This window comes from Chroicocephalus ridibundus, chromosome 15 (assembly GCF_963924245.1).
Source record: "Chroicocephalus ridibundus chromosome 15, bChrRid1.1, whole genome shotgun sequence".
In the NCBI taxonomy this organism is placed as follows: domain Eukaryota; kingdom Metazoa; phylum Chordata; class Aves; order Charadriiformes; family Laridae; genus Chroicocephalus; species Chroicocephalus ridibundus.
In genome coordinates, this window is record NC_086298.1 from 7,563,439 (window position 1) to 7,588,824 (window position 25,386).

General features: G+C 54.4%; 1 protein-coding gene across 5 annotated transcripts in view; it reads right to left on the reverse strand.

Moving 5' to 3' along the window:
- Positions 1-15,180: 15,180 nt before the first annotated feature.
- MVB12B (multivesicular body subunit 12B) overlaps positions 15,181-25,386 on the reverse strand; it is a 61,097-nt gene continuing 50,891 nt past the window's right edge. For all 5 annotated transcript variants that reach the window (XM_063352775.1, XM_063352771.1, XM_063352772.1 and 2 more), the window contains 3 exons: positions 20,960-21,015; positions 19,568-19,627; positions 15,181-15,419 (listed from right to left, as the gene is read on the reverse strand). In XM_063352775.1, the coding sequence (XP_063208845.1) occupies positions 15,333-15,419; positions 19,568-19,627; positions 20,960-21,015 (203 nt within the window). In that variant the 3' untranslated portion in view covers positions 15,181-15,332. The remainder of the gene's footprint in view (positions 15,420-19,567; positions 19,628-20,959; positions 21,016-25,386) is intronic.

Genomic DNA, 25,386 nt, shown 5'->3' on the forward strand with positions numbered 1-25,386 from the left:
CTGTGCAACGCCCGGCCACCGCTGTGCCATGGCACAGCCCGCGCATCGCCTGGCCACCGCTGCCACCGCGGCACGGCCTGTGCAACACCCGGCCACCGCTGCCACCATGGTGCTGCCTGTGCAACGCCCAGCCATCGCTGCTGCCACCGGGGAAGGTGCCGAGGGCTGGGAAAGCAGGAAAAGAATAGCGCTGCTTTGATGCCGAGACATAGTTCAGGGCCTGTTTGTTTATTAGTGTCCATAAAGTTTCACCAAGTGACATGTGTTAGGATTAAAAATATATGTAATGTCAGAAATGTTCCCCGGAAGCCACAGTTCAGCAAGTGCCTTTAAAAATAACTAATTGAACCACAACAGAGAGACACCAAACTGACCCGATCCTTTCTGTCTTTAAAATCATGTACTTACACTATATTTCAGGGTCAATTTATCACAACATGCCCCTTCCTCACTGGTGCATAGCAAAAGGGAGTGCACAGACATATTTATAGCAGTCACCGCTTATCAGATGGTATAAATATGTCTGTGCTAAAATAAATCACGACATGGATGTGGAGCTCAGTGACCCACAGCGATGAGGAAGTGTTGATGAGCACCTGGAGCCGAGCCTCTGCTGCGGGCACGGGGCGGGCTCCCCGCGGCCAGGGCAGGTCGGGATGGCAGGCGCTTCGGTGGGGATCCGCCGTGTTGTTTTCTTTCATACTTGCACCAAGGGGCAGATGGAGAGGATTAAAAGGAGCCTTCTCTGTATTCTCTTTTTCTGCTCATTCCTCTGTAGCTGTTCACCTAATTGCATTTTGGATATAATGAAGCTCCCCAAGACAAGGGTTTGTCTCGGTTTATCCCAGCCAGGTCTTGGACCTGCCTCCGGCGCTGTTAGTGGTAAGGCACCGGTAAGGCATGCCGTGCTCCTCTGCTGAACTGCTGAAATAATAAATGATTTTCCTAAACTTTTAGCTGTTACCAATTTACTCTAATCTCATTTGCACTGTTGTCCAAATTCTAAACATTCCCGCAGGTGAAAAACCCCATGGAAACTTCCAGATAGGGTGGGATTAAGAACAAAAACAACAAAGTGGGATCCCCACTAGCCATTGCTTTTAGGAGAAGGGTCTCCAGTGCATCCCCAGGCCCAGAAATAGGCTCAGAGGGAGCTAGCGCACAGGAGAGCTGCGGGCAGGCTTTTGATTCCGGGTCATTTCTTGCTTACTTGTGCATCTTGTGCCTCCTGCAGCCTTGGGAGACAGCGGAGATTTAAGGTTTGCCAAACCGAGAATACAAATGCATTGATTGATAGGAAAATCAGTTTAACTTTCAAACAGCAAAAAATAATAATCCACAAATCAGCAGAAGCCTCTGGACAGAGCTGCTGGCAGTGATGTACCAAGTATTCACGAAAGAATCACAGAACCTGCACAGAACCGGCTTGTTAAGGAGGTCACTTAGCAAGCAAAAACGCCATTAAACACTGCTGCGATAGAGCTGCAATGTTTCCTTACAGGGACCGTTTAAGGTAACGCCCACTCCTGGGCCTGGACTGTTAGGGCCTTCTAAGAATAAACTGATTAAAGAACATTTTGCAACCTATAAACCTGGTGCAGTTTAAAAGAAGGCTTTTAACCTTGGAGGTCTTATTTTCCTTAATAAGAAGTTGGGAAACCCCTTGCTTTCCCCAGTTTGATCAGCTCATTAACGGACTGACAATATCTCAGGAGCTGCTGATACTCAATGCTTTAATAATAACATCTGCTGACTTCCTCAGGGCCCTTTTCAGAAGAAATTAGGTGCAGGTTTGCATGCCAGAGAGTGCAGGGATGTCATGAATCTGCACCCAGCTGGGAAAAGCAGACAGGCTGAGAATCGCTGCTGCCCCGCAGTTACCGCCGCCAGCCCCGGATGGAGGAGCCGGGTTTGTTCCCCGTTTCGGGGCGCGTTCGCCCGGGGAGCGGTGCCTGCCCCGCGCCCCCGCCCCGCACCCCTGCCCCGCGCATCGCCCCGTGCGAGGCCGAGGGGGTGCCATCGATGGGGCTGGCAACTGCCGCGGGATTTTTTTAATCTAGTTTCCTAGGAAAACAAGGTTCCTGTGATCCCTGTGTGCTTGTCTGTCTGCCTGTCCTGCCCAATAACTTTGAACTCTTTTCTTTACTGATTTAAACCAGATTTCACAGAGAGGTAGAAGTCTCAAGGATAATTAAGTTCCTAAAAGTTTCATATAAGTAGGCATTTGGGCAGAAAAAAGAATTTAGAGTTAGAACAGGCAAAAAGTTTGCATTAAGGGCTTTGAGTCCATCGACTGGCTTCTGCCGACTGCGACAGGTCACCGCCGGGAGACTGTGGGAAAAGTTTTAGGTGTAGGTGGGAAGAGCAAAAAATCTTTGTATAATTCAAACAAACGTCAGTCGCTGGAAACCCCCTCCATTATGTCCCGTGCTCGTGGAACAAACTCATTCTCACGTAACCCCAAAGTTTGTACTTGATTTTGCCGGCAGTGTGGCCCAATTCACGGGTGCGATGGCTTTGCCCCACTCAATGGTGAACTTGTTGGTCACCATCGAATAAAAAAGTGGTGGAGCCCATTTGCTGCTTTCCTTGCTCATCGCAATTTCCTGCGGCTCAGCCCTGCTGTGGGCAGGGCGTTTTCCAGCGGCGTCCCACCGCGGCGGATGCCATCGGGTGGCTGTGCCACCGCGCCACGCCGGCTCCCGTCCTGCCCATGTCCTGCCCGGTGCCGCTGCTGGGGGAGGCGGGGGCGGTGGTGTGGTGGGTTCTGTCCCGCGGGTTCTGTGCCGTGTGGCCGAGGGCGACTCAGACTGTTTGTGATCTGGGGGTGGAAGGGAATTACGTACATGGGACTTTTTATACAGGTAAGAAAGGTGTTGTTCCAGAAACGAGTCCAATTTAGCAGCAAGTGTTGGTGTGCTGTCGCCAGGTCCTCGCGCAGTGCGTCTTGCATCCTTGCGCAGTGCATCCAGTGCCCGGAGCATCCCCACATCCCCGGGTCGGGACTAGGCAGGCAGTGTGGGAGAAGGTCCACCCAGCTGCAGTTACCGTCCCCTCTCCTCCCCCTCGCCCACCCGATGCCCTCTGCTTTTTGCCTAACGCATCCCCACCAAGCCCTCGGGTGCTCCTGCAGGACATGCCACAGGGAACGGCAATAACGGGCTTCTTGCCTGGTTTTTGAAGCAGGACTGTGTTCAGACACTCCCGCTGGGAGCGTTTCCCTGGCAGGGAAGTGACCTGAAATGACCTTACGGCACATCAGCTTTCTCGGGCTCCCTGTTTTCTTGACACTTCGGTGACTTTGTAGGCGCCCTCCCCCAGCTTCCAGCAAACCCAAACAACCCAAATCCCAACCCTTTGCCGTGGCCGTGGGAACAGCCCACTGGTGTGCTCCCAGAGCGGGGGGGCCGTGCTGCGCCCCCTCCCCGCGGGCGTTCGGCTTCGCCTCTGCCGCTCCCAACGAGGGTGAGCAGAGACTCAGTGACGGAGAACACGGCCCCCCAGGCCTCCCCTCTTCCCCCTTTAGGAAGATTTCTTAATATCCAGTACGAATTTTCCTTGTTACCATCCAAACCCGCCACTTGTGGTGCTCTCTGCCAAAGGCGCGGAGACGCACAGAGGGTCGGGGTCCTCCCTGAGAAATCGTGTCCCTCCTCAGCCTCGGCGTCTCCGCTGGCTGCGGCGCGTCCATCACCCTCCCTTTGCACTGAACAGTGGTGCCAAACCTGCCGCAAACCCACCCAAACCTGCCCTCATCTAAGGCACAACCTGCCCTTGGAAACTATCTGGTAAAACTTCTTAAGGTTGAAAATAAGATTTTGCCTCTTTGCTCAGCTGACAGCGCAGTTCCATTTGGTCAAAAAACTGTTCTGGGCAATTAGTATCTTTATTGTTCCATGTCAGATTATTTTAAATCATAAAACTATAAACCCTAAGCAAACCGGTGGGCAGACTCGCCTGTCTGACAGAGGAGTGGAACTGCCCAGAGGCGAGCACGGCCCTCGCGCAGAGCCACAGAGTGGTTCAGGCTGGAAGGGACCTTAAAGATGCTCTAGTTCCAACGCCCCTGCCATGGGCAGGGACACCTCCCGCTAGACCAGGCTGCTCAAAGCCTCCCGCCTGCTCCTGTCTTTGCTGAGCAGGGCCCGGCAGCCTCAGGCGATGCCGGGGGGCCGGAATCCCGCGCCAGGCACCGCTGCCGCCGGCCGGGGGCTCTGTGCCTCGGGGAGCACCGGGATCCGGGGCAGAGTCCCGCTGTGAACAGTTTGTTCCGAGTCAGCTGACAATCACTGCGTGAACCGTCAGCGTAATCCCCGCGGCTTCACACTGCACCCGCCAAACCCCATTGCCTCTCCTTCCCGCGGGGCTCGCGCCCCGAGGCTTCACCTGGCTGCTACCGGGGACAAGTGCCTCCCGCTGCCACCACCACGCACGGGCACAGGGCAGCTCCGAGCGCGGGCAGCGTGGGGCGGGGATGGTGGTGGCGGCAGTGGCAGTGGCAGCCTCAGGCAGCGTGGCCGGCGGGTCCCCGCTCCGCCTGCGCGTGAAGCCACCCAGCATCGGTTCTGCCCGGCCCGCTCCGAAGCACCGGGAGTTCCGGACTTTGGGTGAGGACACACGTTATTTGATTGCAGGTTTCTTCCCTTGTGTTCGTTTTGGTGGAGCCCCCGAGGATCTACTTCGGTCCTGCGGAACAATGGATGTTAAACCGGGGCCTTAAAATATATAACTAGAACTAATGTCTCTGAGATAGACTCAGCTGAGCGTACAGCATTTAAAGGCCTATTCCCGTAAAAGCCCCTCGCAGAGGATTACCTGGCGTTCGGTTTGGTCGGTTTTATCAGCAGCGTCTCCCGGCGAGCTGAGGGTGCCCATCCCTGCCCAGGTACAGCGCGGGCAGGCGGCGGCTCAGCCCGGCCTCCGTCGTAGGAGCTGGGGGGGGGAAGACCGTAAAATAAAATCTGGCGGAGCAGCTGGATGAATACTCAGTTTAATTTAAGATCCAACACTCACAAGTCAAACTACAAAGTGGTCCCACTTGGGGTATTCTCGCAGTTTTTGGTTTAATCGAGCAAAATTCTAGAGGTCAAATTTCACCCTCAGTAGAAGTACGTCATGAGACTTCCAGCATTTCTGGTGGAAAAAAAAAAACCAGCCTAGAACCTGTTTCCTCCGGAGAATTGCACTACGGTTTGATCGGGCTTTTTCTCCTTGACACGTCGCCCATTTTATTAACTTCTGCTTTGCTTTAAGAAGAGGTATCTACCGTTTTGCTTCCCTGAAGAAGCTCATAATGTTATAATTCAAGTGTCAGGACAGATTAGGTTAAATGTACTGTGTGATTCCCAAAGGAAAACAAACTTCCAAACATACTCTATTTGCCTTGTTACATGTCATGGATTGCATTAGAGCTGAACATGTAATTCTGTCGCCTAATGTGTTAAAGTTGGCATGAATTTTATTCTCTGTGCAAGGTGAGAAATTACTTAGCTAACAAAACATTTCGTTTCCCCCTCTTTGCGTTCCTTCTTTATGAGATTCTGAATGTGACATTTTCACAAAAAATCCCTGCACTTATTTGTGAAAAATGTATATTAAAACCAAAACACATCAAATGGAAAGAAATCACAGATGGTTTTATTCACAAGCAGTAGAATTAATGGCCTTCCCTACTCTTTATAAATATTGGAAGCAGATGAGTTCATTACTATTTCACTCTAATAAAGAAAACCTGCTTTATTTTGACAAGACATCTACTTATCTAGTGTTTCTACCGAATAATAAATCTATTTTCATTGGAAAATAAAAGAAAGGTTATTGATAAACAAAAACCTGCCTGAAAAATTTGTCAATCAAAAAAACCCCAAACATCTTTGTTTCTGACAGTGCAGAAATGGAATTCAAGGGATTTTGAAAATGTCACTAATTTTCAGAATAGAAAGTTTTGAAATGTTTACTTTGTGGTTGTCTTAAATTTTTACATCTTTCAACAAAGCAAGCAGAAAAGTGAAAACATCTGAAAAGGCTTTTGAAAAGAAAAGAGTCAGCACAAGCTGGATAAAGCTGTGGGCTCCTTTATCTTCGAGAAATCTGCACACATGGAGCGGAGTTGAGGACTTTTTTTTTTTTTTTTTTTAAACTATGCATTCAAACACTTCCCAGTTCACAATCCCGGCTACGCCGAGTTTGCCAGACCTTCAAAGTGCCGTTGGCAGCCTTTCCTGCGCCGGGATAAAACATCTTACCCTGGGGAAGCAAAAGCTGAGTCATTTTTAACCCCAAACAACATTCACTGATGTGGTCATCTTGTTAGTCATGGAAATCCTGTGTTAGTTCTATTTATGCTTCTTTCAACACTTATTAACCAAGAAGTGAGGAGGTTTTATTTTAAATTGCAGATGATGTTTATCCTCTCCAGGGCCATGACAATCAGTTACATGGCTTATCCATCATTGCAGAGAAAGGAAAAGATTTTGGGAAACTCCCCAGGCAAGTTAATTTTTAAAGCTGTGGGAGGGAGAGGAGAAAAGAAAACAAACAGCACCGAAGCCGGAGTCACACAAAGCCCCACAGGCCCGTCCCGCGCCGCAGGGGCCGCGGCTGCCTCCGACCAGCCCTCGCGCCTGCTGCTTCCCCAGAGACGGAGGATTTCCATGATTCTGCAATTTCTGGGGGGCAGGAACGGCCAGGAGACACCTCGCCGGAGACAAACGGCTGCTCTCGGTGCCGGGAGCACTAAGCAGAGCAGAATTAGAAATTTTCCTCAGAAAACAAATTCCGTGGATGATGGTCAATGTAAACCCACTCCGGTCTCACCCCGCGCCCCCCCCAGAGGCCCGGGCGGGTGGGTCCCCGCAGCCCTGCAGGTACCCGGGACCGGAGGTGCCACACGGAGGGGCCGTACTGAGCGAACGCCAAGTGCCCGGAGGAGCCGATGGCCCCATGGGTCGAGCACCGGCTGGGACCCTGCGCAGGGCGACGGCCCCTCTCGGCACCAGCTGTGCTCTTCGCTCGGCATCACAAACCCCTTTGCAGGCAAATCTAAATTCACTTTGTCCAACAAGGGACAAAGGCAGAAGAAACTGAAATGTCAGAGAATACTGTTCTAGCTGAGGGGGGAAAGATGGTTCAATGGATGGAGATTTCTGTTTTCACAACCAAAGAAATGCTGTTCAGGCACTGGCTTGGCCTCCGATGGCACTGAGGGATGCTGCAGGCGAGGCTCGGGGTTTGCTTTCTGTCTGCTTTTATCATCTCCGCCAATTTGTGCTTTTGAACCCCCTGCCCACGCTCCAGCTTTGGGCTGTGAGCAGAACACCCCCCGCCAGAGCGTGGCACGACGTCCGGAGTGGGGGGGCAGGGAAGGGGGAGGAGGCTGGCACTTCCCCAGGCTCCGAGCGTTGCTGCTGCTCCTCACGGGGACCCCCTTCCAGCTCCTCACCACCGGGAACAGCAGCTCTGCAGATTACGGCTGTTTCAGAAGAAACGCTGCAGAAACAGCAGAGAGATTTGGTGCAGAATTATTGGGTTTTTTTAACATTCAATAATTACCCCCAAATTCTGAGCAGCTGAATTAGGAAATGCAAAGATCAGAGGCTGGGCAGAAATACTGGGATTTCGGTCGAGCCTGGAGTATTTCAAGAGCAGAGGGATGCCAGAGGCCTGGCGGGGGAGGAGTGCCGTCACAGCAGCGGGAGGAAGGGCAGCTCCTGCCGTAGGAGAGTGGTCCTGGGTCCAGCCACAAGCAAAACCAAGGGCTGGGGGATGAGGGTCCTCCCCACAGTGCCTGGAAGCTCGGCCCCATTTCCAAGCAGCGGATTCCCGTGCCACGGGACAGGGCCCACGTCCAGTGGCAACAGCTAATTTGGCAGAAGTGGCTTTGATGTCCGCAGGCGTCACCCGCTCAGCGATGGCTCCGAGGCAGCTCACGTGCCTGCGTGCCGCACACCGACACGGGGAGGCGCGAGCCTGTGCGCAGGACAAGCCCACTCTGGTTTATGTCCCCCCCGCGCCACCTCCTCCCCGGCCGGGACATTCAATCAGGTGCCGGTGACGGCTCCCACAGCAGCTCCAAGATGCAGTTTCTTAGTTTTTGGTGGAACAGTGGTACTTGCTTTCAAAAGGAGGTTATAAAAACAAGTGCCTGAAGAGAATGTCGGGAACTGGGGTATTAATCTCCTTTAATTCAAAGACCACTCAAAATAAGCGAGACAGAAATATTGGCTGGGGTGAGAGAAGATGCCAGAGGTCGTATTGTGCACCACCAGCTCGGGTCAAGTTCAGAAGAAAAATTTAGCACAAAGAATAACAATTTTCAGCGTTAGTGGTGTGCTATTAGCCTCTCCCGAGTTGAGAAGTCCGTTTCCTCGGCAGGGGCTCACTGCCGCGGCCGCGCAGGTACCGGGTACCTGCCTGCCTGCAGCGACGCCGGCCCCGCAGCCGCCTGCCGAGCCGGCGGAGAGGGCTCTGCCCCGAGCCCAGCGCGGCCCTCACTGCCGCCAGCACGGTCCTGCGCCAGGTATTTCTTTTGCCAGGTTTTGCCTCAGGTAATCAGGCATCTCCCCACTGCTGGGAGGCGTCCGAAGGGACTTCACCCTCTGTCACCGCATGGACACCTGGCACCATGTCCCATCGCTGGAGCCGAGGCCCGTCCCGGCAGCGTCCCTGCGGTGCCCGTAGAGCGCTCGGTGCGCGGCCGAACGCGAGCAAAGCCGGGACACGCCACACAGACTGTCAGTCACAAAAGCACGGCACCTGCCCTGCAACCCGCACTCCCACCTTAACTTCCATCTCATAAACACAGCTGTAATTCAGCGTTGACTATAAAACCCTGTTTATTTCTGCAGAATCCCAGTTTATAATATTTGCATAAACCAAGACTGCGGAGCCCTGAGCTGGGCTCTCAGCCTGCAGAAACGCTCCCCCCGGCCCTGGCGCAGCCTCCATCCCCCTGCGCCAGCTCCCAGCCGAAACGCTGCACCAGAGAGCGGCGGCTGCAGTGGCCTCCAGGCAAAGAGCCCTGCCCAAGAGAGAGCCCCATCCGAGAGAGCCCCATCCGAGAGACCCCTGCCCGAGAGAGAGCCCTGCCCGCTGCCAGCTCACCGTGCAGCAGAGCAGGCAGCGGGCAGGGACCTGGGGGACAGCGGGCTGTGGTGAGGTATCGTGCAGCCCCACGCAAGCTGCACACTGCTGTCACCCACTGCACGCTGCTGTCACTGCAGCATGTGGCTGCAGCCGTCCATTGCTGCTTCGGCTGCAACGCCGGAGCTCCTGGCGAGAGCCGGCCCTGCCCTGCGCGGCGGCGGGGAGGTCCCTGGCACGTCCGTACAGAAACGACGGGGGAAGGACTGGCCACACACAAGCACACACACGTTAAAAACATTTAGTTCAAAGAAAGCTCGTGCTGACGAGTCAAGCCCGCGCTGGCGTTGCCAAGCTTCGAGGCTGACTCCATGACTTGAACTTGACTCCTCATAATTACACACAATTTTGCAGTTGATAATTATGAGTGACTAAAGTTGTTAATCTTTATAGAGGATAAACAAGTTGTTTCACCGACGTTGCCGTCATTTACTGTAGTGACACACTTGTTGCCACATATATTTGGGACATGGCCTGCGTGGCGATGTAGATGTCACGTGTGGTCCCTTACGCTCCAGAAAACGCCAAAGCTGAGCTATTTTGAATTCTGTCTTCTGACTTTGCAGCACACCTTTTGAGAGACAATTGGGACAGATTTTCCAGGGCTTTTTTTATCTAATTCCCAAGGACAAAAAAAACCACAGCCAAAAGCCAGTCACCTCCAGGGGACGGTGCCATCACCTCTGAAGGTGGCCCTTCAGATCCAGACGGTGGCTTTGGTTGGCCGAGAGCAGCCAGCACTGCGGGCAGCCACCGTGTCCCCAGCTCCCTGGGGGCTTCCCAGCCCCTGGCCCGCCTCCAATGACGCCTCTGCTCCTGCTCCTTTATTCCTCCTGTGCCTGCAATTGGGTCCCACCTTTCGCAGTATCCTTCACCTTCCCAAGCAGCTTGAGAGCGGAGGAAAAGGCGTCCCCGGTCTTGGCCCTCATGTCCCACCAAAACTGCTCAAAAAGTCTCCCAGGCAGAAGCAGAAGGAACCTGTTCAGCTGTGGGAAAGGAAAAAGCACCTCGTGAGTGAGTCTCACACTAAGGCACCCGCAACCCCTCTTCTTTCCTGAGACTCTCCAGTCCGAGGACTGTCACGTGTGATTTTCTTCCAGAAGCGGACAGGAGACGGGAAGGATGCTCCCCTCTGCAGGACACCACTGGAAACACCCACCAGGCCACAAACATGGTATCATACCTTGGCAGTGTGTCAGGCCGACCCCACACTGTTCTCGTTCCTCAAGCGCCTGTCGGGATACTCGGCCCGATGCCCGCTGAAGCCCGAGCTCACGGTCAGAAGCATCACCTGCACCACGCAGACCTGTAATCCCAGCAGGTGCCACAGCTACAACCGCTCCAGGGCGGCTCAGTTCAGAGCAAGCACTGACTCCTGTTTCATTCCTCCTGATGTTTTTAACTACTTTCAAAACGTCCAGGTTTGGGATCTGAAGAAGTCAATGCAACGATGGTGCAGAGGGAAAGGAGCGGCTGGTCCCAAGGGATGATCCTTTCCACTCCTGCAAGTCAGAGCTGGAGCGTTTTCAACTTCTCAAACTCCAAATTTAAAACACAAAGCACGTAGAATAAACTGATTAAACCAAGTTTTATTTAACAAATTATATTAAGAATACAGACTAAGTTATCACACAATGAAACTTCCCTTTGTAAAATACAGGAGGGTCATCTAAAATAAATATAAAACGTAGTAACATTCATAAGATTAATGCACAGTAAATTCACTTTCAATAACCCAACAAAATGCATAGCATCTTAGAAAAACATTTTGCAACTGCATAAAAGGTTTCTCTTCCATTTGCATGATGACATTTAAAACTGTTGCTGTTAGGAAACAATTTCACAATAAACGACCAGAATATCCAAACTGTTTGGTTTCCCTGTACTGAATGAATTGAGCAGCACCTTACTGAGCGTGTTTATCAGCAGAGGAGCACCCCCGGCTGCCCCACTGCCAGAGCTCCATGGCTCCGGGTAACACCGACGCCGCTCGCCTGCCCCGCTGCTGGCAGAGGTTCCCGGCTGTTCGTCAAGGCTCGAAGGCTGAGGTAATTATTTGAACGCAGCGAGACGCGCGTGCCCTTCAGGGGGAGTGAGAACGGCTCTTGGTGAGCGGCTCCGCCAGCACCCACGGGACGTCCCCAGTGCCACCCCGGCCAGAGCGGCCGGTGGTCGGGTCTGGGGACAGACCCCGTCTCGCCCGAGGGCAGCGGGGAGGTGAAGGCAAACGTGGGACCTGCCAGCTCCAAAGGCGCCGCACCCCATTTTCCCTCCCCCAAGGAGGTGTTCAGGACCCCACCACAGAAGGTGCCAGACCCGTGCCGCTCGCCCTCCCACAGCGTCCCACTGGCCCGTGCCGTGCCCACGCCAGGGCTCCCCCCGGCCCCGCGCGTTCAGGCCGAGGAGCTCAGGAAACCAGGGGGGGCAGGGGCGGGTGTGAAACCAAACAAGCCCAAAGCTACAGACTACCAACAACCTCTACTACACAGGAGGCGCGGGGGATCCTCGCCTACAACACCGTGGGCAAACGCAGGGACAGTCAAAGGAAAGAAGTTTGACAAAGTTTATTCCTACGTAACTACAGCTATGAGATGCTCCCACAGGGAAGGCACCTGCTACGTCTGTCCACACTTGAATTTTATCACAAAGTTCACACTCTACATTACTTTCTGGACTAATTTCTTGCCTTTCCATCGTTAACACATCAGACAGCACAGCCTGGCCTGGATGGCCCACGACTCATCTCGGCACGCTACCTGCTCCTGCCGTGAGAAATCCAGGAGGCAGCATGTCACTATTAATTCACATCAGAAGGTGTATTTTACAGTAAGCAAACCCCTCACTGCTGCTTTTCTGTCTCTGTTGCAGACATACGCTAATTTGGCAAACTAATTTCTCCATCAGCCACAAGATTAAGCTACCTAGAGACTAGTTTTGTTCTAGAAACAGAGGCAAGGTAGCCAAGCACATCTGGCAAAGCTCTGCAAATCCACTTCTGCTGCTTTCCAGTGACTCATCCCTCCCCTTAGGCTCCAGAAGGCTCCTCCGCAGCCAGACACCAACATCAGGCTCCCTGAATACTTATTGCCCAGGCCAATGCTACCACAGTCGCCTTTTGGACAGGGAGGGAGGAAGATGCAGAGATGCTGGTACTGGCAATGGCACATGCCGGCGGGGAGGGCTTGCTGCGAGGACGCAAGGACCAGCCTTGCAATGAGCTGCTGTGGGTACAAAAGTTATGGACCTGCAAATAAAACCTGCCTGTGGAAATGCTGACCTGATGCCCAAGCTCTTGGGAATTCAGAGGTGCAATAAAAAAGCTTCCAATAATCCGTGGACTGAGAAGATGACACACAGAGTCAACCACCCTGCACTGTGTCTCGCCGCGCTTGGAAGCTCTCCCCTTTGGAAATGCCCAGTTTTCCAGCCTTCGGTCAGCGGGTCCGAGAGCTTGGCTGGCTCTCGGCAGCGGTAGCTCCCTGCTCAAAACCTCTGTCACGTTTGTACCACAAGAACTGCGTTTGCACTGTCCAGTGCAGGGTATCCTTGCAGTGCCGCCGTGCAGAAACACACTGTGAGGATCAAACCAATCCCAAGTTTCTTTGCAGACGCACCCCTGACGCAGCTTTGCTAGGCCAGTGTACGAGAAGGAAGGTAAGAACCAACTATACAAATATCTCCTGAAGATTTCTTAGATGCTGTCGTAGCCGCAGTGTTTTGAGCCATCCAGTGTTTCTTGTAGGTCACTGAGGAGAAAGCTGAGCTCACCACCTCCAAGAAGGCTGAACAAATGTGACTGTTGCTATAAATACTAAAGCACCGATTTCAGCTACCGATGCCCTCTAAGCTAAATCTCCCAGGAAGGGACTCGAAGCTACACTCCTGTACCCAGGGGTGTACATACCCAGGGGTGCCCCACTGGACACAGGGCTCAGCAGCCATCCGACCCCGCTCCTGCCGAGCTCCAGCCCTGCCCTCGGCGTGGGAAGACGCGGCTCGAGGAGGGGCTCCTGGCAGCCGTCCCCACAGGAACTGCCTCTGGGGCTCTGCAGACTCTGCGCTGGCTGCCCTGCACCAGCCCGCGGCCCTGGCTCCTCCACCGCCAGCAACAGGCAAGGGCAGCTCTCTGCAGCCCTTCATCCCCAAGCGATGAAGGAGGCACCGCTGCGGACGGCGTCTGCCTACCTGCAGCGTCCGCTAAGCCACAGGAGAAGGATGCCATGGAAAACTACACAACAAATTACAAGCAGAAAAATAGAAAGACAAAAGATGGATGAGATGGGCATAGTACTACAGCATGGAGTGGATTTGAACTTCAAGTGAACCTGAGCCGAATGACCAGGCTGCCATGGTGTGTTCATTTGTCGATGTCGGCATCATCAATCTCGCCTTTGTGAAGCTTGGCAGCGAGGTCTGGCTTTGCTTTCCTGCAGGATAAATACGAACTAAAAATGGTGCTGCAACCTCCGAGTAAACGAGCACTTCCAGGGGGTCACCCAAACCTCCGGAGCTGGTGCAAATGGCAGAGCTTTAATTCTTTTGCCCATATACGACACACCTGCAACCAAATCGGCTTCTGCTTTCCAATCACACGGCCTTGCTTTACAGAGGCAGCTTTAGAAAATGATTTACCTGATTGGAAGAAGTTGAAGCAAAGACTTGGAATCAGTCTGTCCTGAATGTTACGGTATTTTGTGCTCATTATCTCAGGAATACGATATGGTGCCTTAAGACCAGAAATGGATCTTTGGACAAGAAATATTTTACATATGTACAAATAAAAAATACAAGCTGACAGTACAAAACCTACCGTTAGTCACCATTCTGTCCAACTAGAAAACGCAAGATCAATCAAAAGCAGTGCAAAGCGGGTCAGGGCACACGTATGACCCAGACTGAGAGCGACAATACTGTTATTTGTTACTATGGCAATTGCATTTCAATAGGGTTAGGTAATCAGTATTTTACAATATAAAAAGTTGTACGTTTTAACACTTACTTAAAAATTGCCATTTTGCTGCCATGATGTAGCTTTGTTCTACAGCAGAGACTTGAAAAAGCAGCACAGAGTCAGATGGGCACTTCTAAATAACTTATTACAGCAACAGACTTCTCCAAGACATGCATTTGGCTCGGGAGCGAGCTAAGGTCAGCGATCACAAGGAGGCGGAGGTCAGGGTTTAATGCATCCCGCTCTCCTCCTGCACTACGTCAGAGTTCAGTGCTTCCCGGCAGCGCGCAGGGAACAGGCACATCTCTTGTTTTAGCAGCCAGCGGGGCAAATATTGGAAAACTGTCCACAGCGACGGGCAGGTGACAGCATCCACCCTGTCAGCAAGGCCCCAGCTCCGCCGGCAGCTGCGGCCAGGGCGCAGCGGGGCATTGCCAGCACCCAGCCCAGAAAGAAACACGGGCCGTTTGTCGCTCTAGGTGCTGACGGGCACATGGACACCCTGTGCAAAGCGGAGGTGCTTCACCGCAGGAGCTGCAGCACAGCCTGTGCTCTCTGCGCCCTCCGCCCTGCCAGTGCCCGGGTCGAGAGAGGGCCCCAGGCAGGTCTGAGTGAGCGGCCCCGGCCCCGACAGCAGAAACAAGCGATCACAGTCCGAGGGTGAGCCCGGCCGCAGTGGAGCTGCTGCATGCCCGGACCTCGGCGGAGGCAGACGGGGCATCCGCCGCGGCTCGGTGCTGCCCGCTGGATCGAGCACCGCAGGGGCCTCCCCCCGCGAGGTGTGGAGACCCCATCGGCAGCTCCACGCCAGCTCGGAAGTATGGCCGGGGGCTTGGGGATTAACCAGCTGTATCTTTTCCTTATTTTTAGGGCTCGCTTCTGAGCATTTCTTGATGGTCCGTGAGTTCGCAGCTTGCTGTTGGCAAGAGTTTGTTACAGCTCTGGTTTTTGTGACTGTCCTGCAGCAGGGGTTATGAAGTGGGGACAGCTGAGGGGCTGCCGTCAGGGTCTCGGTCACGTACTCACATGGAGAGGCATCCACAGCAGCAAGGGAGGGTGGGGGCAGCTGCCGAAGGGTTGCGCAGTCCCAGGGCGTGGAGCGGCGTGTGCAGGAGGAGGTGGTGCAGCGCAGGGCGGGCGGCGATGGCCGGACAAGCGCAGGTCTGCCGGGACGGCCCCGGCGCCGCGTCCCGCTCAGTAGTATGCACACACACGCCTGCTCCAGCGCCGGCGGCCCCTCTCAGGACTGCGGGACCGGTGGGCACCTGGTGGGGCTGGGCGGCAGGCGGGCGGCCGCGCTCTGCTCCGTCCGGAAGCTGTAGTCGTACTGTGGGGAAAGCAAGAGAGGGGGAACCGTGGGGCACTGCCCGACAGCAGCCCCAGCCACGCAGACACGTTCCCTGGCCCATGCCCAAGAGCAAGCAGAAGAATGAGGTAGGAATTGTGCCTGGCAGCAGCCTGAGCTGCGATCTCGTCTCCCTGCCCCTCCAGGGCCGTGCTGGATGAGCCCGCGGCACCAGCCGACCCCACGTCAGTAACCGTCCGGGGTAGGATCCATCCCCCACCCCTAAACCCAGTGTTAACACAAATGTGACCACTCTCATCCTGTGCGTAAAGCACCAAGGTTCCCCTTTGCAGGCCTGATTTACCCAACCCGGTACCGTCATAATTAACATTTTCGGTTTGGCAAGGTGGGTGAAAACACCTATATACCCTGCGCCCCACAGATATCACTGCAGCTGGCTAGACGCTGCTGCAGCCCGCGGGACATCCCTGCCGCCGAGGGACATCCCTGCCGCCGAGGGACATCCCTGCCGCCGAGGGACATCCCTGCAGCCCAAGGGACATCCCTGCCGCCGGCTGGTGCAGGCCTGGCGCCGCAGTGCGCGTGGAGCGTGCCGTAGCAGTGCCATCTCGTGGCACGCCGCGGGCCGCACCCCGACAGCCCCAGGCCACCCTGGACGCTGCTGTGGCCCCTTGCCATGCCCCGGCAGCCCCAGGAGAGACCGGGGCCGCAGTGGCTTTCCCATGGCGGGCGGTGCGGCCGAAGCGGAGTGATGCGCCGGGGCTGCTTGGGCAGGAGTGGCACACGGCGCCGGCACATCCCCTGTAACAGCTCTGAAACGGACCATCCTCCCCCACATCTCCCAGTGTCCTGTTTGTGGCTCCTGGGATGTCACCGAGACATCGCCCTCTTCCCTTGGGCCAGGCCCGTTTGTCACCCACCACTCCTTGCCGGCCAGCCTGGGGCAGGGGACATGCTGCCAGCGAGGTGGCCCCACACTCAGCAACTTTGCTGGTGCCTGACCCTGGCCACCGCGTGGGGACAGGGCCACGGTGCCGGGTGGGCTGGCTGTGCCAGGGCTGCCACCAGCTTGTCCAGGGGGCCACGACCCCTCGGAGCTGCGGGAGGGCTCTGTGCAGAGCTGGCCCTGCTGCTCCAGCCGGCTGCCAGCGGACGTGGCCTTGGCCACCTCTGCTTCAGTGCCGAAGCCTCCTTGCCGTCCCGGTTCGGGGTGCCCAGCAGCCGTTCTAGTGAGCCCGGCCACCGCCGCCGTCCCCACCGAGGCGCCGGGCTGCCCCCGACCGCAGGGACCCGGCACCCGCCGAACCGACCCCGGGCGGAGCGGGGACACGCTGAGGGGGGGGGGGACGGACGCGGGGGCTGCAGGGGGGCGCGGGGCCGGCAGAGGGCGCGCGCGGACCGCGGCGCGTGCCCCCGCGCCCCCCGGCGGGACCGGCGCCTCGCGAGCTGCCGCCGCGCCGCGCGACCCCGCGAGCTGCCGCCGCGCCGCGTGCCGGCGGTGCCGCCGTCCCGCAGCATCTTCCGCAAACCCGGCTTTAACGGCAAACGCGTCTTCATTAATTTTACCTCAATGTCATGATGTCACAGCCAGCAGCGCCAGCCCCAAGCTAAATAAGCAATAAGCCTCATTTTTCAACACACAAACACATAAAGATGTCAGCTCAAACTGTTTACTAATTAACACTTAAAAAGACACAAATTAGATATGCGTGGCTAAGAGCAATTATAATCAAGACGAATTTCTCTAGTCATTTGGGAACTGAAAAAAATGCCTAATTGCTGGAACCAATGTTTTAAAAACTGAAATCATGCCAGTTAGCAAATATGTTCATTTAAAGAACATTTCATGTGACTACGCTCTGGAGAATTGACTACAAACATGAGAACAAGGAAAAATATTTCTGCATAAAATTAAAATTTTAAGCTCTTTTAGATTTACAACTTCTTCATTAAATATATTTGCAAAGAGCAGCCCATGAAAACTTGTACCAATTAAGTGGTTAAATGAACTGCCTTCCTTGTCAGTTTAAAAGGAATGATTAATATTAGATGCTCACTTTGCTAATTAGACTCTCTCCAGACTTTTCGCTCAACGCCAAGCTGAGGACGGGGGGCACTCGCTGCCCCGCCAGCGCGGGAGGCACATGGTGGCCGACGGCCGACCGCGCTGCCGACAGCCACGCGGCACTGCCGCACCCGCTGCCACCGGGGCCACAACCGGTGCCACCTGCACCGCCTGCCGCTCGGTGACATCCCCACACCAGGACAGGCAGGACCAGCGAGGAGAAACCCCTGCAGCCCTGCGGGGAGAGCCAGAGCAGCGCTGCTGGGGCTCTGCTCCTCTCCGCCCCGCGTCCACCTGAAGAGCTGCGGGCAAACGGTGCCCTCAGTGTAAACCCACCGTCACCCGCTGGGTTCACCCTCTCTTCATCCTCCCCTTCACGCGCTCCCCGGGCCCGGCCGCGCACCCCGGCGTGGCGAGGCGTGACTCCAGGAGCAGCCTGAGCGCGCAGTACGGGATTTGAGCCTACTCCCATCAGCTTTCCTGAAAGGATGGAGTCCCTTCCTTCGGCTCACCTCGCAGCGTGGAGGATGGGTGCACGCATCTGCAAATGTGGCGTCAGAGAACAATAACTCTTGGAATTCTTTGGGAATAGTTTTTGCAAGGCATCTAGCTCCAGGGAAAATGTTCTCGCTGCTTTGGAAATCCAGAAGATTTGCTGTAACGGTGCTATTGCTTGCAAGGGAAATAAAGCCATGCAGAAATTCACAATATTTATATGCGTAGCTATCTATGTGCAGACAAGATGCTTCATCAAGGAATATGGGCTGCATAATTATACTTTTCATTACTCTGAAACGCACACAGCCTGTATTGGAACAGGAGGGTGCGGGGACAGCCAGCAGGTATCAACTTCTCCCAAGGCCACACCAACGCCACTGGTGCCGGTGTCCCCGCGCTCCACAGGCCTGCGAGGGACAGGGACAGGGCTGCACAGCCCACCCCTCCGGGCAGCGCCCTGAGCTGCCGGGACCTCTCCCCGCGCGAGGCGGCACGCAGAGGGCTGCAGAAGCAAATCCAACGCCACTTTGCTTCCCCTTCAGTGAAAGGGACTAGCTGCCCCGCGGCCAGCTCTGGGGAAGGCGGCAGGCACACGCAGGAGCCACTAGCCCCAAGAACCCCCTGCTCCCAGCACTCAATGCCCTCGCGACAGACGCAGACAGTCCCCAACAGAAGCCACACGACAGGACTGCAGTGCCCGAGGCAGCAGAGGCTTCTGCCAGCTACCGTCCGCATGGGGCAGCATCTTCAGAGACGCTGTCGCTGCTGCCCTGGCCCAGCGGGTGCCTGGAAAGCCCTGGCAAACAAACACCTTCTTTTGGCACTCAGACAAAACTTCCAGGCAGGAGAAGGATGGATTCAGGAAACTGGACTCAGAAGCAGAATCAAAAAGTAGTGAAGCCGTGAGGAGTCAGCAAGTTTTGCAATGCCTTCTTCTTACCCTTCACCTTTAACCCAGCTGGTTGGCACAAGAGAAGATGTTTGGGACTGACGGTCCCCAAAGCAGCACGTGCTGCTGAGACAATTTTCATCCTGGTCCGAGACTTCAGCTGAGAGCACCATGCCACCCAAGTCATGCATGTGCCAAAATGCTCCCTCAGGAACACGAGACCATCCTCAGTTTGATGGCTGTCTCCTCCCTGAGCTCCTGGAAACTCACACTCACTGAAAGCGCCGCCTGTTTTTCCTGGGAACAAGTTACCAGCACCATCAAACTGAGAAATGATGAGGTAGTTTACCTGACATTGCTTAATCAAGTTCATTTGCTTCCCTGAGATACAAGAGCCAACCTAACACAAACAGCGTCCTGTGCGCAACGTGTTTTGTTAATAAATGAGAACGAAAGGTTACATGATAAAGACATCTGGAATTAAACAGAGGGCAGCAGACTTTGCCATTAGTTTAAACGCCTAAAGCATCTTCACCCAGCGCAGATCACAGAGGACATCCCTAATTCTGAGCTTACTGTTTGACTCGGCGTTGACTTTACCCACCAGCAACGACTTGGGAATGACAAGAGCAGCCTTTTCCACAGGGGAAGGGATCTTACAACAGAGTGAACGCAGCTCCCATGAGACTTTTGCTTAGTGCCTGGCTGGGTACCTACCTCCTTTTCGATTTCTGCAAGGGTTTTGATTGTGATGCCCAAGAGATCAACTGGCTGCATCTGGCAAGGAAGAAAAAAAAGAAAAAAAGTCAGATTTAGAGTTTGTTTTGGTTTGGTTTTGTTTTGTTTGAAGTCAGCAAATACTCCACCACCAGAGATTTCGAGGCACCATCTGTAAACACATGCGTAATCCTGTTTCTCAGGCCACCACGAGAGTGGAGCAGCAGAAGGCGGGTTAGGGATAACAGCTCTAACGCCTTTCTCCCTCAGCGGGGACAGCTGACACTCATCTCAGTGTGGCTTTGCACAGGTAGGTCTTCAGCCATCTCCCTGCCGCAGGGCGGCTGTTACTGCAACGCGCTTTGCATCACTCCATGGATTGCGTAGGGCCGCAGCACAGAGGTGTGAGCGGCGCCGGCTGCGGGAAGCCCCAACCAAACTGACCATATGGTGGCAATGGTGTCTAAAGGATCCGAGGGGAGGATTAGCACAATCTAATCTCTCTGCATTTGTCCTCGCAGCAGGGACTCCAGCTTTCTGGGAATAGTGGCCCATAAACAACCCTTTCAGAAAGCAATGGTTGTGAAAAACCGCGTCCGGCTGCACACGCAGGTTGTGTCAGCAGGAAGAAGAAAGCACAAAGCGGGAGCACAATGTGAAAAATTAGATACAGCTGATGGCTCGGTGTTTGCTGTAACAGCTTCTTGTAAACTGATTTTTAAAGAGATAGTATTTTAGGATCATATGGATTAGGGAACCGGTAATGGGATGCTGAGCCTTTGAGCTCTGGATCACCAATTCAAATTAGTGCTGGGCCAGTGACGCTCAAAAGTCACCCTGAATTGGTACCAGGGTTTCCATTTCATCTGAGCAAACCTGCCGTGCCCAGGCCGTGGGTGACACCCTCTGCTGGCCCCGCAGCGCTGGGCACCGAGCAGAGAGGACGCAGTGAGCAGCGCCAGGTAGCACCACGGCGTGACCAATGCCTTCAACTTCTGGCGGGCAAAAGCAAAGTGGGAAAGCTGAGCCCACTACGGCATCTCCACTGCAGGTTAAATCTAGGAGAGCTGCACATTTGCAGCTTTCGTTACAATCGATGCTAAGAAATGAGAAACGCCTCCAGCGCCGCAGGGTCCCACTGCCATTCCTATTTCTGATGGTGATAAGCCTTCACCTCCTGGGAGAATTCAGTTTTAGAAGAGATCCGGCAAAAGCCATTCCCACCCTATGCGGAAGTGTTGCGAAGTGCAGCTGTGGGGCACCTCAAGCACTGGGTATATATTAGGCCCCACAAAAGAAAAGCTCCCAGAAGCAGGCAATTTGTGTTGAGGCTTTGTGATCGTTCTCCATGAAAAGACGGATTTCAGACCCTGGGAGAACAAGGCAACTCACCCCTTCAGGAGCACAGGCAAACTTCTCCGAAATCATAAAAGGCACTCCGTCCATTGCTGAAAGGGACAAAATGAGCAGACACGTCACATTTCCAGCTGACTTCTGACATGCAACTTCCCACATTCCCAGTGACAGATCAAGCATTCATGGCACTGACACATGACTGATAGCTCGCAGAGTTCCTGCCAGCCTTTTCCTGCCTCTGCCCTGCCACTGATTTCCCTCTGCTCGAGACACAGCTGGGCCAGTCCCTACCAAATCAGGAATTCAGTGACCCCTCCCAGCTCTATCCATATACAATTTCATGGTCTCTATTTTGAGTCCTCCACTTTGGTTCAGCTGCCAAGCCAGGACAGTATTTGAAACCAAAACCAAATACAAATGGTTCAAGAGGACAGACATCTCTCCCCCACTGCCACAAAGAACCACCGGAGCGAACTCGGCAGCGTCTGAGCAAGAGGACACGGAACACGCCTGGCTCAGGCGACTTGTGCCTCCCCAAAGCAGACGTACGACGGCCCAGGCAGAACGAAGCCCAGCACCTGGGGCCCAGCACCCCCTGGCCTGGCTGCTGCCAGCGCGAGCTCTCAGTGACCTGCGGAGCTCAAACACCTGCGAATCGCAGCTGGGGGACGGAAACCAGCAGAGAGCGAGGGCAGACCCAAGGAGCCGACGGCACAGCCTCGTGTCACTGTGCCAAGCTCTCTCTGTAGCACAGCCTTAACGACACGAAGGGGATTGTTTGCCTTTATACTGTCTTGTGTATTCTTCTTAGATAGTGCAACGACGTGCGGTGTTTCTGTCTTGCTATCGCCACCTCGCAAACTGCACAGAAGCCTCCCACAAGACGTGTCAGTACAAGCGAGACACTTACTTTTAAAACGTGTAACTCAGCAATTCCTACACACGACTGAAAAGGGCACATTTCTGAGGCAGAGCGCAGCCCCAAATACACCTGCTTTATTTCAGTTACACCTTTAACATTTTAAGTCTTTAAAATGCAGCTCTGAAAGAAATCAAAACTTCAAACTAGAGCAAACTTAAGCCCTGAAATGCCCCCAAGTAATCCTCAAACAGGGTTTTCTTTCACAAAGCGTCTGCCCCCGTGAACCCAGCGTTTCTCTGCTTGCTCTTTGTAACTTCCCTCAGCACCAGTGAGTTACCAGGTTAGTGATTTAACAACAGTTATTTAAGAATCCTTGGCATTTTACATTTGCTTTGTATATTTTTGACTTAACTCCCCCCTCCACTAGAGTCATTTCATTATCAAAGGTGCTATGTGGCAGCCACAGCACTACTTGAAACAAAAGGAAACAGATGAAAAGCAGCATCACCAAACCCAGGAAGTTTTGAACCTGAAAGACCATCTGCGTTTGTTATCCCGACAGAAACCTGCTTTGATCAGTCGCACGCCAGCTTTTGTAAAGTAATTTAAAGACTAAGGCGCGATAAGCGCGCGCCCGTTCCCCCGCAGCCCCGCCGGACTGCTCCCTCCGGCCCCCGGCCCCGCGTCCTCGCACGCTCCAGCCCTGCCGCAGCTCGCAACCGCCGAGCGCAGCAGCAGATGAAAGCAGGGTGTGCCAAAGGCTCAGCAGCGCAATTAGCACTCTCCTAAACAAACGAGCTTCAACAGAGCTGTAATTAAGCAGGCCTGTAATTAAGTATATGCCCTTTATCATAACGATCATGCTTAAAAATGGCATGATGCATGGAAGTGTGTTATTAATGCTGCACTCCCAACGCGCGCGAGCGTGCAGAGGAGCCGGCGTGTCAGGCCCGTCACCGGGCTGCTGGTAAAATACATTAAAGGGAGAAATCGGGAAACAACACGCTCATTCACCAGCTCTTTTCACAGCCAGGCACCGCGAGTCATGAGGATTTAAATACCCACCACAATTCAGGAAACTTTACAGAAATACAGTGGCAGGCGGCCACCGCTGGCCGCCCCCCCAGCCCTGGGAGCGCGGCAGTCCCACTGCCCCGTCCCCCCCGCCGCGGCTGGGCTCCGGCGGCCGCGGTGCCAGCCCGGGCAGGAGCTGCTTGGGCACGTGAGGGGCTGCAGGCTGACGGCGGGGACCCCTGGGACAGGCAGGGAGCGGACGCTCGTCCCTCACCTCTGCTTCCTGGCTGAACAATGGCCCCGGACAAAGCAAAGGCTGCGCAGGAAGGACACCCCCGCATCCACACCTTGCCCTCAGAGGTGCTGCCCCGGGAGGAGAGAGGTTCCAAGGTGCTCCTGCCTGAGAAGGGATTTTTCATGTTCACAAGGACTTCAAGGGTGAGGGACTCAGCTTCCTTTTAGGAGTGTAAATCCAAATCCAAGAATATCGACAAATGCAGGGACAACTTGTTCCAGCACAGCGTTGAACCACCTCCCGATCACGTTAGCTTTTCTATCTTGCGGACGAGAGCGTGCTTCGCGAGGGCCCCATGCACCAGGCTGTCTGCACAACCCCCAGCCGCAGCGACGCATTTTGGCAGCGATGTCAGAGGGGAGGCTCGGCGCTGCGCACCCCCGCCACGCGCTCTCCCAGGGCCAGGCTACAGCTGGTCCCTCCGGATGCCCTACAGCGCACAGCTCCCGCGCAGCCCCGGCCCCGTCACCGCCGGTTCGGCAGCGCAGGCCCAGCCCCGGCAGACGCCTCTCCCCGCACAGGGCCTACGTCTCTGTTTCCCAGGAGGAGAACGGCCGTGCCGCACGAGCAGCGATGCTGCCCTGATGGGGCCGCACACGTGTAAGCTCGCGCTCGGAGCTCGTGTGGGTTAAGCCCTTGCAAGCAGGCCCCCACCGCACACCCGCTCACCGGGAGGTGCAGCAGAGGGAAGGCAGTTCCCGCAGGAAGCCGTCTCCAGGGCCAGGCGGGAATGAGCTCCCAGCGCTGCCTGCAGTCCGCTGGGGTGTCCAGCACCAGGGCCTGGCCGCGGGTGCCATCACTCCCACTGTGCACCGGGACACAGTACACGACTGCCGTTTACAGCAGCCAGTTAATTTCATAATAAAATTAAATGAAACCAGAACTGTAGGAGGCTTTTAATTCCATGTCCCTTGTTCTGATGTTGTGCTGTAAATAAACATCAGCAGCAGCCTCTGATTCCTCTCTTTTTCCTTTTTTTTTCCCCCCTTCCTTTGAAGCATTGCTGGCAGCCTCTGATGAGCCGAGCGCCGTGCTGAGATTCTGCCCGGTGTTACCATTTCCATGGGCGGCAGCAAGACTCACCAGCCAGGCTTTGGCCTGGAGCTGCAGTTCTTGTTTCAGTCTGGCCAAAGGCCACTGAAGGCTCCTCCACGTCCATCTGCACCACTTTGGAGACCAGCAGACGGTAACACAGAGAGATAAAAAGAATCGGTGCTGGTGAACGTCAAAGTACAGCTCTCCTTCCAAAGGCAACGTGTGCTCATTCAGAACAAAGAAGGTGGGCAAGGTCCCGTTTCTACAGCATCACCACCAGCAGCGTTACTCATACCACCACGTGACTAAGCTCACGCATTGACCCACCGTGGTTTCAACACCTTCAAAAGGCTGTAACTTTAAACTATTTTTAAAGACCTATCAACCGTTTGCACCTTGCACGCTTCACTTAAAGCCTCCTTGCACAGGTCGGCAAAGCTGCTCTTGCCCTCCGTGGCTCTGAGCAGGGCCAGCGGCAGGGCCAGCAGGGCCACCACCTCCACCAGCGCCTTGGTGAGTCCAGGAGGCAGCCAGTCCTTCCTGTGCAACTACACCCACAGCACCCACACCAGATTAGGGAGATGCCCGTGCTCTTCTCCCTCAAAGCAGAACAAAATAAAATGGCATTTCAGAAAGAAAGATGTTTTCAAAGGCCGTTTGCTGTTTCCCAGGAGCAGCTCCTCCCTGAGGGTCCCATCCAATTAGCTCAGTCGCTGCAATTAAATAAAAGAGTCAAAAGGTGCCAGTGGCCAGAGCCACCGTCCTAAAACCAAACCCTGAAGACCAGTGTCCCCGTGAATCCCTGACGGCAGGATGAAGGGCACCCAAAAGGGCACCAGAGCCACCCCCTTGGTCAGGGCGGGACCACCAAAAACCATGACCAACTTTTAACCGGTGGCTATTTCTTGATAATTTACCAAGCCTTACTCTCAGCCTTTAAAGGGCAGGCCACCAAACTGTGCTCTATAAATACAACTTGTTAGCTTGCTTAGAAATTCTCTCTTTAATCTGAAAAAGTACTGTCACCCTCCTCTAAGCACACGATAGATCCTGCCTTCTGTGCTGTAGACTCCAACTAAATCTCAGTTGTCAAATTAGTAATTCATCTTTCTTGAATAACTATATTTTTAGCAAAGCTACCAGATTTAAATAATCAGACCTGCCAATGCTACCCTAATTTAAACATGCTGACGAACTTTCACAGGCAGCATCAGCTAACATAATGACTTTCTGGATGACAAAGAACTTCAGCCTGTA